This window comes from Nematolebias whitei, chromosome 3 (genome assembly GCF_014905685.2).
Source record: "Nematolebias whitei isolate Nwh7 chromosome 3, NemWhi1, whole genome shotgun sequence".
NCBI lineage: Eukaryota > Metazoa > Chordata > Actinopteri > Cyprinodontiformes > Rivulidae > Nematolebias > Nematolebias whitei.
In genome coordinates, this window is record NC_056500.1 from 53,027,493 (window position 1) to 53,039,823 (window position 12,331).

Consider the following 12,331-nt stretch of genomic DNA (forward strand, 5'->3'; position numbering starts at 1 on the left):
ACTACAAGCATGTCTTAAAGACATAAAAACCTGGATGACCCTTAATTTTCTCCTGTTGAACAGACAAGACTGAGGTTTTGGTTTTTGGACCTGAGCACCTTAGGAATTAATTTTTCAGTCTTTCTCCCTCCTTAGATGCATTATTCTGTCCTCCAGCTCTAATGTTAAAAATCTTGGTGTTATTTTTGATCAGGACATGTCTTTTATCCCCCACATTAAAAACGTTACTAGAACCTCCTTCTTCCACCTGCGTAATATCACTAAAATTAAAAACATCGTATCTAAAAATGATGCAGAAAAACTGATCCATGCATTTGTCATGTCTAGACTGGACTATAGTAATGGTTTATTATCTGGGTGTCCAAATACTTCTTTAAAATGTCTTCAGTTGATCCAAAATGCTGCTGCCAGAGTCTTAACTGGAGTTACTGGGAGAGATCATATCTCTCCAGTTTTAGTTTCTCTCCATTGGCTCCCTGTCAAATCCAGAATAGAATTCAAAATCTTACTTCTAACCTACAAAGCTCTCAATAACCTGGTTCCATCTTATATTACAGATCTTATTGTTCCATATTTTCCTAACAGAGCACTTCGCTCTCAGACTGCAGGTTTACTTGTGGTTCCTAGAATTTACAAAAACAGAATGGGAGGCAGATCCTTCAGTTATCAGGCTCCTCTCTTGTGGAACCAACTTCCAGTTTCTGTCCGTGAGGCTGACACATTATCCAGTTTTAAAACTAGGCTTAAGACGTTCCTTTTTGATAAATCCTATAGTTAGGGTTGGCTTGGGTTTCCTGAGCTGTCCCTTAGTTATGCTGCTATAGGCTTAGACTGCTGGAGGACAAACTGACCACAATTTTCACTCTGCTACTGTCTTTACTTACTCTGCCCAACATTTGTAATTATTTTTTTCTATCCTTAACATGTTTTTTTTTTTTGTCTTTCAGGTACACCTGGACCTATATCTGGCCCTACCATTCTGTGTTCGTCTGTCTCTCCTTCCTGTCCTCTCAAACCAGCCGGTCAAAGCAGATGGCCGCTTGTCCTGAGCCTGGTTCTGCTGGAGGTTTCTTCCTTTTGAAAAGGGAGTTTTTCCTTTCCACTGTTGCCACTGTGCTTGCTCAGGATGGGAGACTGCAACGAAGTCAAGATTCAACTTGTCTGCTGGATTCCTTAGATAGAGAACTTTACTAATTGGCTTTTATGTATGTGAATGTTTCTGTAAAGTGCCCTGAGACAAGTTTGTTGTGATTTGGCGCTTTATAAATAAACTGAATTGAATTGAAATGAATTAAAATTAGTTGTAAAAAATGTTGATACCATGGCTGTTGGATAACAAAAGATCACAAGAACCTCAACAAAACTACCTCTCATAGCGAACCTATGGGGCGGGGGACATTGAGTCCGAGTGGGCCATGTCCCGCACCTCTATTGTCGAGGCGGCTTAGCGGAGCTGTGGCCGCAAAGTTGTCGGTGCCTTTCACGGCGGTAACCCTCGAACCCGGTGGTGGACACCGGCGGTGAGGGATGCTGTCAGGCTAGAGAAGGAGTCCTATCAAGCCTTTTTGGCCTGTGGGACCCCAGAAGCAGATGATGGGTACCGGCAGTCCAAGCGACATGCGGCTTGGGTGGAATCGCCCGGAGTTCCTTAGGGCTCTGGATGTTGTGGGGTTGTGTTGGCTTACGCGACTTTGCAATATTGCCTGGACATCGGGGGCAGTTCCCCTGGATTGGCAGACTGGGGTGGTGGTCCTCCAATTCAAAAATGGGGACCGTAGAGTGTGTTCCAACTACAGGGGGATCCACACTATTAAGCCTTCCTGGTAAGGTCTATTTGGGGGTTCTGGAGAGGAGGGTACGTTGGATAGTCGAACCTTGGATTCGGGAGGAGCAGTGCGGTTTTCGTCCTTGTTGTGGAACACTGGACCAGCTCTATACCCTCGGCAGGGTCCTGGAGGGTGCGTGGGAGTTTGCCCAACCAATCTACATGTGCTTTGTGGACTTGGAGAAGGCGTTCGACCACGTCCCTCGGGGAGCCTTGTGGGGGGTACTCCGGGAGTATGGGGTACCGGGCCCTTTGATACGGGCTGTTAGGTCCCTGTATGACCGGTGTCAGTGCTTGGTCTGCATTGCCGGCAGTAAGTCAGGCTCATTCTCAGTGAGAGTTGGACTCCGCCAAAGTTGCCTTTTGTCACGGATTCTGTTCATAACTTTTATGGACAGAATTTCTAGGTGCAGCCAAGGTTTTGGATCTGTTTTGGTGGCCTTAGGATTGCTTCTCTGCTTTTTGCAGATGATGTGGTCCTATTGGCTTCATCAGATCGTGATCTACAGCTTTCGCTGGAGTGGTTTGCAGCCAAGTGTGATGCAGCCGGGATGAGGAACAGTTCCTCCAAATCCGAGGCCATGGTCTTGAGCCGGAAAAGGATAGAGTGCCCTCTCCAGGTCGGGGAGGAGGTCCTGCCCCAAGTGGAGGAGTTCAAGTACCTGAGGGTTTTGTTTAAGAATGGGGGGGGGGGGGGGGGTAGAGCGAGAGATCAGTAGGCGAATAGGTGCCGCATATGCAGTGAAGCGGGCACTGTACCGGTCTGTCGTGGTGAAGAGAGAGCTGACTTAAAGGTGAAGCTCCCAATTTACCTGTCGATCTATGTTCCTACCCTCATCTATGGTCATGAGCTTCGGATTGGGACCGAAAGAACGAAATCACGGATACAGGCGACCAAAATGAGTTTTCTCCACAGGGTGTCTGGGCTCTCCCTTAGAGATAGGGTGAGAAGCTCAGTCATCTGGGTGGGACTCAGAGAAGAGCCACTGCTTCTTCACCACTAGAGGAGACCGTTTGGGCATCTGGTTAGGATGCCTCCTGGACGTCTCCCTGATGAAGTGTTCCAAACACGTCCCACCGGGAGGAGACACAGAGGAAGACCCAGGACATGCTGGAGAGACTGTTTCTTGGCAGGCCTGGGAACACCTTGGGATGCCCCCGAAGGAGCTGGCCCAAGTGGCTGAGGAGAGGGAAGTCTGGGCCTCCCTACTTAGGCTGTTACCCCCGCGACCCAACCCCAGATAAGCGGAAGAAAATGGATGGATGGATATCACAATAAAAAAATGTATCTTTGGCTTTAATTCTCACATTCATTGCACTTTCACACATTAAACTTGTCCCTTTTTTTACATACCATATCTGCCTCTGACATTGCCCGGTGGACAACATACTGGTCAAGTGTTCTTCTGGTTTTGTTGTCTTTCACGTTTCTTATGTGTCCAACGGCAGAAGCATGCTGTTTGACATCAAACTTCCCACCATGGACTACAGAAAAAGTGCGCTGGCAGACAGTACAGTGCACTTTATAGCCATTATCTTACACTCTTTCCAGCCACTCTTGTTCCTTTTCCCACTCGATTCTGTATTTTTTTCAGCCGTTTTTTTTTTTTCTGGGTGGAGTAGTCGAGGTACTGATGGAAGGTGAACCGTGTGTGCTGTTTAAATCCTCTGAATTTCTGCCGCTCGCATCCATGATGTCTTGTCTAATCCTCTGTTGCCAAATCCGGTCTGCCAGCGGTTGTGTTAAGCACAGTAGTTGGACCAATGAGTTGAGACTGATTGTAGCTTTATGAGTAAGAGGACTGCTCATTGTTCACAGAGCAAACTGGTTAGTTTGACATGACTGTTGACGAGGAAGAGGGCCGGCACCACAGGAGGGGGCGTGCCAAAGACACCATCTTAGCACCATCATAACTGGTTTGTTCCACTTTGGAGTAAGCTGTTTGGAGGAAGAATCAGTTTTGTGTTGTGTGTTTCCTTGACTGATGGAAAGTGAAACGTTTCAGCAAAAAAATAAACTGTCCAGATGACCTGACTGAAAATTGTTGGAGTCTAAGGTAACACTTTTTTTGTCTGTTTCTTTGTTTCATAGAAGGGGAACGTCTGGATGCCAAGATGAAGCGCTTGGAAGCCAAATACACAACGTTACACATGGTCCCACTCATAGAGCGCCTTGGAACTCCACAGGTAGAACCAGTGTGAGCATGTCAGGAAGCAGTCAATATCTTTTTAACAGTAGACTCATTCTTATGATCTTGAGAATATCACTGTTTCTTCTTTACTTATTTGTCTCCTGTTTTCTGTTTCTCTAGCAAATAGCCATTGCCCGTGAAGGTGACCTGCTGACCAAGGAGAGGCTGTGCTGCGGCTTGTCCATGTTTGAGGTCATTCTCGCTCGTGTGCGAGGCTTCTTGGATGACCCCATCTGGCGTGGGCCATTGCCCAGTAATGGTGTGATGCACGTGGACGAATGCGTGGAGTTCCACCGCCTCTGGAGCGCCATGCAGTTTGTATACTGCATCCCTGTGGGAGCCCACGAGTTCACTGTGGAGTGAGTGCTCATCTCACGCTGCTGCACCACAAACAAGTGAGCTTTAAAATTGCTAGATGTTTATTCATGCGGCTCATTTCCTGTCCTCCAGGCAGTGTTTTGGAGATGGCCTCCACTGGGCAGGCTGCATGATCATTGCTCTCCTGGGACAGCAGAGACGCTTTGACATCCTCGACTTCAGCTATCATCTCCTCAAGGTTCAGAAACACGATGGCAAAGATGAGATTATCAAGAGTGTGGTGAGTTGGAGACAAAGAACAACAATGTGTACTGAAAAGTCCAAGCCCACAAAGATCAAAGTGTTGCTGGATTGAATAAAAAAACACTGAGGGGAATTTTAAATCAATAGTTCATCCAACCAAAAAAGTTCATGTTCAATAATCCAGGTATACAATCCAACAATTTTCAGTCAGGTCATCTGGACAGTTTTTTTTTTGCTGAAACGTTTCACCTTCCATCCAGAAGGCTTCATCAGTCAAGGAAACACACAACACAAAACTGATTCTTCCCCCGAACAGCTTACTCCAATGTGGAACAAACCAGTTATGTTGGTGCTAAGATGGTGTTTCAGCAAAAAAAGAAACTGTCCAGATGACCTGACTGAAAATTGTTGGATAGTTCATCCAACATCTCTGTCTTCGGCGTCCTCCTGCAGTGCATCTGGGCCGAGCCTCGTTCAGAACCGGTCCGCCTGGTGGAAGGACAGCTCCTTCTTCTTTCAGGAAAAATAAAAATAAAAACTCAGCTGGTTGTGTGATCAAAGTAAACACAAACTAACATTATTAAGAACATTTGATTTACCTGCAGTAATCAGCTACTGATTATCACGGAGTAAAGTCCGACATCGTCGACTCGGTTCTTGTCCGCTCAGCGACCGGTGTGGAGCTGTTGGACGAAGCGGTCCCACTTGGCGTCATATCTGTCGACTCTTATCCACAATCCAGCCAAAATCCAGCTTTTACTTGTTTTTTTCTTGTTAGCTTTGTTTTAGCCCAGAGGAAAGGAGCGTGCCGAGGCAGCACACATGCACATCAGTGTTGCCAGATCTCGCGAGAGAAACAAGCAACCAGCTCTATGAAAACAAGCCCAAAACAAGCAACCGGCTCTTAAAAAAAGCCCCCCAAAAAAGCCCAACTGGCAATCCACCATTGTGTAAAACAGAGGCCGTTTTAACACAGTATAAACATATTTATTATGGAATTACACATAAACAACAGCAAAATTATGCTAAACACTTTGAATAAAATAACTTTTTTTTAAACCAGGAAGAAATCCATTGAGATATTCAATCTCTTTTACAAGGATGTTCTGAGCTGTCCTTTTAAGCTCTGATAAAATAATAATAATAAAATAAATAAAAAGGTATATGTAACAGCAAACTAGTAAACACAGTCAACAAAAAAAACCCTTTTTTAAATGTCTCTTTAAAAGCAAAGACACACATGAGCCAACTCAAACAGGTCAAGTGTGAAACCATCTTCATCATCATGATTTATTAATGCAGTGCATTTTGTTCGGTGTAATTTGATCTCACCGTCAGTCAAAGGGGATCCAATGAGTTCTCCAAGATGGTGCACAGCACTGATTGATGTGTGACAGGCTATGTAGGTGGCTATTTTTAGCTCATTTCTTTGTTTTGTTTCACTGTGTTTTGGGGCAGTGAAACCCATGTTTGTGAGCCTCATGGAGGAGAAGGGTGCACAGTTTTTTTTTGTGCTTCTCAGTATTGGCATGCTGAATTAAATCAGCATGGTGAGCACGTATTTCACACTTGCAAAACCTACAGAATGCCTTTGACACATCTCCCATCTGAGGTCGAATCCATTCTTTAAGTGTGCGCTCTTTCTCCCACTCCTTATTATATTTTTTTCCATATTTTCCCCACTTACTGGAGCTCATGGTCTCTTCACTTTGGGCTCTCTGGTGGCTGCGGGCGGCTACTGCACGGCTGCTTGCTGTGTTGTGAAAAGACGAGTGACGACACAAGTGTGCGCCTCCTCGCCACTTTGGGCGGGAGCGATAAACAGGAAACGAGGGCGAAGATGGGACAATCTACCTGCCACTCGTCTTTTGCTTTATTGTGCGGAGATGGGAGATAATCAACTAGTTTCACTCAGAAATAAAGTCAAGCCCAAATAAGCGGCTTCATGTACAAAAACAAGCCCAAAAAACCGCAAACTGCGACTCACAAGATTTGCAAGCGACTTTAGAAAAAAACAAGCCCAAAGTCGCTTATAATAAGCGGACTTTGCAACACTGATGCACATTAGGTGAAGGTACAAAATTCACAGCGCCATCTAATGACCTGGCATGGTAACTACAGCGGATTTGGGAGGGCGAGGGAGAATCCTTCGGATGCATGTAAACAAAAAACGTCCGTGGCAACGTGGATCTTTTCCTCTAACATATGAAAAAAAACCTACGTTTCCCCCCATCGTGTCCGTGTAAATAGAGCCTTAAAGGGGCCTTGGGACAAAGGATATTTCATTTAACTTCATTTTCTTGTTCAACTTTAAATCAGTCACTGCAGATGAATCAGTTTCTGTCAGATGTCTGCAACTGGAGCAGGTATTCTGTTTACTGGTTAACTTCCTCAGCTGTGTCACATTTTAAGGGTCAGTCCTTCTCCATGTTTCAGCTCCTTTCATAGATCAGATCTCACAGAAGAACTTCTAAAGAGAACAACAAAGTCCATGCTCAATAATCCAGGTATAAAATCCAACATTTTTCAGTCAGGTCATCTGGACAGTTTCTTTTTTTTGTACTGAAACGTTTCACCTTTGATCCAGAAGGCTTCATCAGTCAAGGAAACACAACAAAACTGATTCTTCCTCCAACAGCTTACTCCAAAGTGGAACAAACCAGTTATGTTGTTGCTAAGATGGTCTCTGTGGTACGCCCCTCCTCCATTGCCGGCCCTCTTCCTTGTTGACAGTCGTGTCAAACAAGTTGAAAGCAACAAAGTCCATGCTCAATAATCCAGGTATACAAGCCAACATTCTAAAGAGAACATTTTTTATTTTGGGCCATTATCTCGTCACAGGACAGTGTTTGTCCTCTACAAACACCTATTCTCCAGAAACGCCCACCTTTGGTCTGCAGAGAGAACCCCTTCTCACTAAGCCAAGTGACCGAGGAGGAACGTTGTTTCTTAAAGAGAAATGCCATCCACCTCGTCTCTGACACCCCTCCACCCAACCCCCCTGAAAACAAACTCTTTGGATCTACACTATTCACGTAAATTACATATTTTAGTTTGAAATTGGCGAATTTCTCCAGAAAGCAACTAATTAGCATGTCTGCAACAAAGTGAAGATGAACACATACTGTGTGGGTACATACATTTGGGTGGTCTCTTCAAGTTCACATGTTTGTGACACGTTCTTCTTAATTCCTCATCTTGTAGGAGATGAAACTAAACCTGTTTTCACAGGAACTCGTTTTGTTTTGGTCCGTGTTCAAACTGTTGTAGACACTAGATTTAGTTTGGTCTGGTTGTTCTGCAGCCCTGAACACAACAGGTACCTGAACGCAGCACGGCTACTTTAGTCAACTTTATGGTTGTTAAATAAATGTGAACAAAACATTGTTTCATCTGCTAAACTGAATGCAAATTACTTTCAAGTAAACCGCACTCCGCTACCATGGTTAACCACAGCTGACTGCTACTTCCTGTGTCTGACAGGAAGTTGTACCAGAATCATTTAAGACAGTAGAGCCCCCAGGAAGAAGGTGGATACCTTTAAACCACATGCAAGCCCATTAAATAGCTGAGCTATTTTTTTGTTTTGCCTTTTTTAAAATCTCCTCCTTCCAGTAGAAGTTGTATATGTGAGCAAAGTGCCTCGTTTGTAAAACACAGAATTTATTAAACCAAGTGGTTTGTGTTTACTTCCCTTTAGCCTCTGAAGAAGATGGTGGACAGAATCCGCAAATTCCAGATCCTCAACGACGAGATCTTTGCCATCTTGAACAAGTACCTGAAGTCTGGAGATGGGGAGAACCTGCCGGTGGAACACGTCCGATGCTTCCAGCCACCCATCCACCAGTCCCTCGCCAGCAGCTGAAGCTCCAGCCCGTGGACCAGTGCACAGCACTCTGAGCATTAGCAGCTAGGATTTGTTAGGTCATTGTAAACAAAGGACCGTTAAATGCAATAAGTTGGGCCACTTTTTTATTCACTTGTGCCTTATGAGAATAGATTATGGAAGAACTTTTATACGTGGAGAAGCCACTAGATGAGGGATAGAGATGAGCTTTTTATCAGATGACTAAAGGTTTGCAGTGGTGACGTATTCGGGTGGAAGTAATTTTTGTTCTGTTGCATACTGAAACGTTTTAAAGTAAACTGAAAAGAAAATCTCATACTCATGTTAAGCAATTATTCAGTGCCTTGTTTCATGTTTTAATCATTTTAATTCAATAAATGTTACAAATCTGTTGGTATGTCAAGTACTTGTGTAAAAACTCCTCACCCAGTGTATTTTTCTGAATTACAACCAACGTAAACTGTTCAAGTATCACAACAAGTCAAATCAGCAGGTCCTCACACAGAATATAGAATATCACCTCGAGGCTTGATTCATACAAAGTAGTTCGGTGCAAGAAAAAGCATCAAAACGTTTTAACCAAACTTCTTTAGAGCTACAAAGGAATGAGATGAAGTTGTGTAATATGACATATCGTGATAAGGCAAATTAAAGCAAAGACAGTGTCCACATCGCCCCCGCAGCTGATTGTCTCATTGTTTATAAACCATGTCAAAATCAAATTTATATTAAACATCTAAAGAGGAGGCCATCGCTCCATTCCTTCTAGAGACGCTATCAAAAAGCAGAGACCTGTCCCTGTCCTCCAAGTCCTCTGTGGACTCGTTTTGTAGCAGTTCATAGGTGGAGTGGGACGCCGTGCCATTGGACACAGGACAGGCCCGCTCCTCCCTCCTTATGGAAACAGCCAGGCTGGCCAAGCTAACGCTAACATCTTTGAAGGCGTGCAGCAGGAAGATGCCCACAATGATCGTGAGGAAGCCACTGAGCGTCCCGATGACGTCATCCGCGCCCATGTGCTCCCACTCTTTGAAGAGGATAGCGGAGCAGGTGAGCACTGACGTGGTGAAGAACACGTAGTAGATGGGCGTCACCAGAGAGGTGTTGAATATGTCCAGAGCCTTGTTTAGGTAGTTTATTTGTGTGCTCACGCAGCCCACCAGACCCAAGAGGAGGATCCAGGCCAGAGGGTTGTTGAGCACGTTCTTCCCTGCAATCGCTTCCTTGATGGCGATACCCAATCCTTTGACGCAGGACACCGACAGCGCCCCAATTACTGAGCAGATGGTGATGTAGACCAGGATGTTGGTCTGACCGTGGCGTGGACTGATGACAAATATGAAGATCAGAGCCACGATGACAACCAAAGTGGCAAAGACAAGAAATCCTAAGAAATGTAGAAACAAAGGTCAGGGACAAATAATGACTTGAGAAGAAGAGTGACAGGCGTCTTCTGTACCTGGGTCAACCAGTTTCTTGGCCATGTCTTTAAGGCTGCTGATCTCCTCCTCCTGCGGTGCATGAATCACCATGGTGGTGGAGCCAAGGATGCTGAGCAGGCAGCCGAGCTTCCCATGCAGGTTCAACCGTTCCGTCAGGAAGTACGACGACAGCACAGCGCTGCAACACAAGCGCCGCTCTGAGAACCTGGTGCAAACATCTCACGCAGCTCGCACACACTTGCAGTCAACTACCTTTGGAGAAGATGCTCTACCACAACAAACAGCTGCTGTTCAACATGTTTTGATGCTACTGGTGCTTGGTGTGCATTTAGTGGCTGTTTTTATTAGTTCAGATCTTTTTACTGTTGGATGTAAGTGGGACCCTGTGAACATGATGTTGTTCCACCACGTGCTGGAACGACAGGGAAGCTGACTGAACGTGTGTGTGTGTGTGTGTGTGTCAGACATATTGATGCACAGAACGCTTGATGTTCATGCTCTGACTTGTGGGTACCTGACGAGTACGCTGAGCGCTCCGAGAGGAGTCACTAACGTCGCAGGAGCAAACGCATACGCTGCGAAGTTGGCTGCTTCTCCTGCGCCCACTGGAAAACATGAGAACGCAGCTGGTAACCTTTTGGAAAACCAGATGTTGCAACAGAGCCGCACGAGGCCGGACACTAGAACAGCGCCTGTGATTTAAGGTGCTGCTGCACCAACACACACATTACAATACGACTGGAAATCAGTTCAGACGTTGATCATCCGTTTTACTCAACATGACAGTTCCTGAGAGGCAACAATCAGCATTTACCCTAAAATAAAAAGAATAGTCACAAATGATTTTATAATTGACCAGAATAATGTGGTAAGATGAGCTAAACTAAACCAGTGTCCAGCAATCATTACTTACTTGACAGTAAACCAGCCCACCACAGCCACTCTTTAAGATATGCATGACCACCCTGGCCTGAAAAACAAACGTACCCGTACATGTTAAAGGAACATTTCACTTATTTTAAAGTGGTGGTCTGTACAAAAGTTGTGAACTCTTTCAAAGTTGATTTTGTTAGAAACCAGTGCAATCTTCAAAAATTCACATTTTATGCAAATCTTATTTGTAAACTGTCAATTTGACTTTACACTGTTATTCCTGCAGAAATATTTAGAATCGACCAACGCTGCGCTGCTAATGCTATCTGGGCAGAGGAATGGGAACAAGATTTAAAAATATTTGTGTAGTTCAAAACTGACAGTGATGAAAATATGTACACAAATAGTGTTTACATGAAAGTCCCAATCTGGGAGACCGGAGCAGCTTGAAGACAGAAGCAGTGCACTCCGTTTGGTCGAACAAACCGTTTCCCCAAACTGAGCTCTTTCAAAGAACTATCTACAACAGGTAAGATACTATTTGTTCATAACGTTTTTCCAAAGTGCCACTTCAAAATGTCGACAGTATTCCTGACACGAGAAGCATGGCACTACCAGCTGTTCACGTGTTTACAGCCAGTGTGAGGGAGATGCTCCACATGAAGACGTGTCTGGTTAATAATTGCTCGGGTTTAAAGAGAGCTGGTGACACAAACACACCCTGCACAGAAATGCACGCAGCTGTAATGTCGAGCAGGTCTGTCCAACTGGTTTGACTCGTGGTTCACCAGTCGGTGAAGCTCATGAAGAGCAGGGAGCGTCAGCACATACCAACACTTCCCAGTGTCTCTGGGCTCGGCTCTGATTTGACCTGCGTGTAATGTATGTGAAAGTGCAGTACCTGCCCGCATCGATCCCTTCTTAGCCAGCCTCAGAAGTCCTTTCTTCTTCAGGATGAAGCTGCCCCCAATGAAGATGCTAGAGCTGATGGCCAAAGCCAGGCCGATGTAGAAGTCGTACCTGCCCCGGTCCTGACCCATAGTGAGGCTGGAGGCGTTGCTGCGCTCACTCACATTTACCAGCAGGCAGGGGAGATGCTGATCCAAGGAGCAGCTGCGCTCAGCCCACACACCTGAAAGCAGAGCAGAACACTAACAGCTCTGCTGGAACAACACGTCCGTCACTACACGACACCTACCGCTTCTGCACGACACACTACACACTGGAGAGACATCATTTGACGAGCTGGAAAAATCCATTTAGGAACATCTGCTTCTGTGTCCAGAACAAACGCAGCAGAGTGACTGACACATACTGCTGCTCTGAACGTTGTTCACACAACCGGTTATCAGAGAGCAACGAGAGAGCTGCAGAGCTCTCTCTGACAAGGAAACTACCTCACCAGTTTGGAATTCAGGAAGTGACCGGTTATAGAGCGGACCTGAAGGTGCTGCTGGTCCTACTGGATCTGCTGGTTAGTAATTAGTTACTGCTCAACTTTCCTGCCACAGCAGCACTCACTCAGTACTGAATATACACATATATAAAGTGTCTCAGAGGTCGTCTTGTCTCCTCTTTACTGAATATACAC

General features: G+C 45.3%; 2 protein-coding genes across 2 annotated transcripts in view; one reads left to right on the forward strand and one right to left on the reverse strand.

Moving 5' to 3' along the window:
- cyfip1 (cytoplasmic FMR1 interacting protein 1) overlaps positions 1-8,779 on the forward strand; it is a gene marked incomplete at its 5' end in the record, with an annotated part of 159,045 nt that extends 150,266 nt beyond the window's left edge. Inside the window, 4 exon segments of the mRNA XM_037698324.1 lie at positions 3,918-4,012; positions 4,138-4,376; positions 4,468-4,615; positions 8,279-8,779. Coding sequence (XP_037554252.1) covers positions 3,918-4,012; positions 4,138-4,376; positions 4,468-4,615; positions 8,279-8,443 — 647 coding nt within the window.
- Positions 8,752-11,872, reverse strand: nipa2 (NIPA magnesium transporter 2). Its single transcript, XM_037698326.1, has 5 exons — positions 11,642-11,872; positions 10,781-10,837; positions 10,382-10,472; positions 9,885-10,045; positions 8,752-9,812 (listed from the first exon to the last, which is right to left on the reverse strand). Exons 1-5 carry the CDS (start codon positions 11,778-11,780, stop codon positions 9,154-9,156), a joined length of 1,107 nt encoding a protein of 368 aa, XP_037554254.1. The 5' UTR covers positions 11,781-11,872; the 3' UTR covers positions 8,752-9,153.
- Between the last annotated feature and the right edge of the window lie 459 nt (positions 11,873-12,331).

Excerpts from the sequence above, each read along its gene's own strand:
- nipa2 (XM_037698326.1), bottom strand. The coding sequence starts at position 11,780 with ATGGGTCAGGACCGGGGCAGGTACGACTTCTACATCGGCCTGGCTTTG. Across the intron at positions 10,838-11,641 it reads GAAGGGATCGATGCGGGCAG|GCCAGGGTGGTCATGCATAT; the intron begins GTACTGCACTTT and ends TTTGTTTTTCAG. Across the intron at positions 10,046-10,381 it reads GCGCTCAGCGTACTCGTCAG|CGCTGTGCTGTCGTCGTACT; the intron begins GTACCCACAAGT and ends CTTGTGTTGCAG.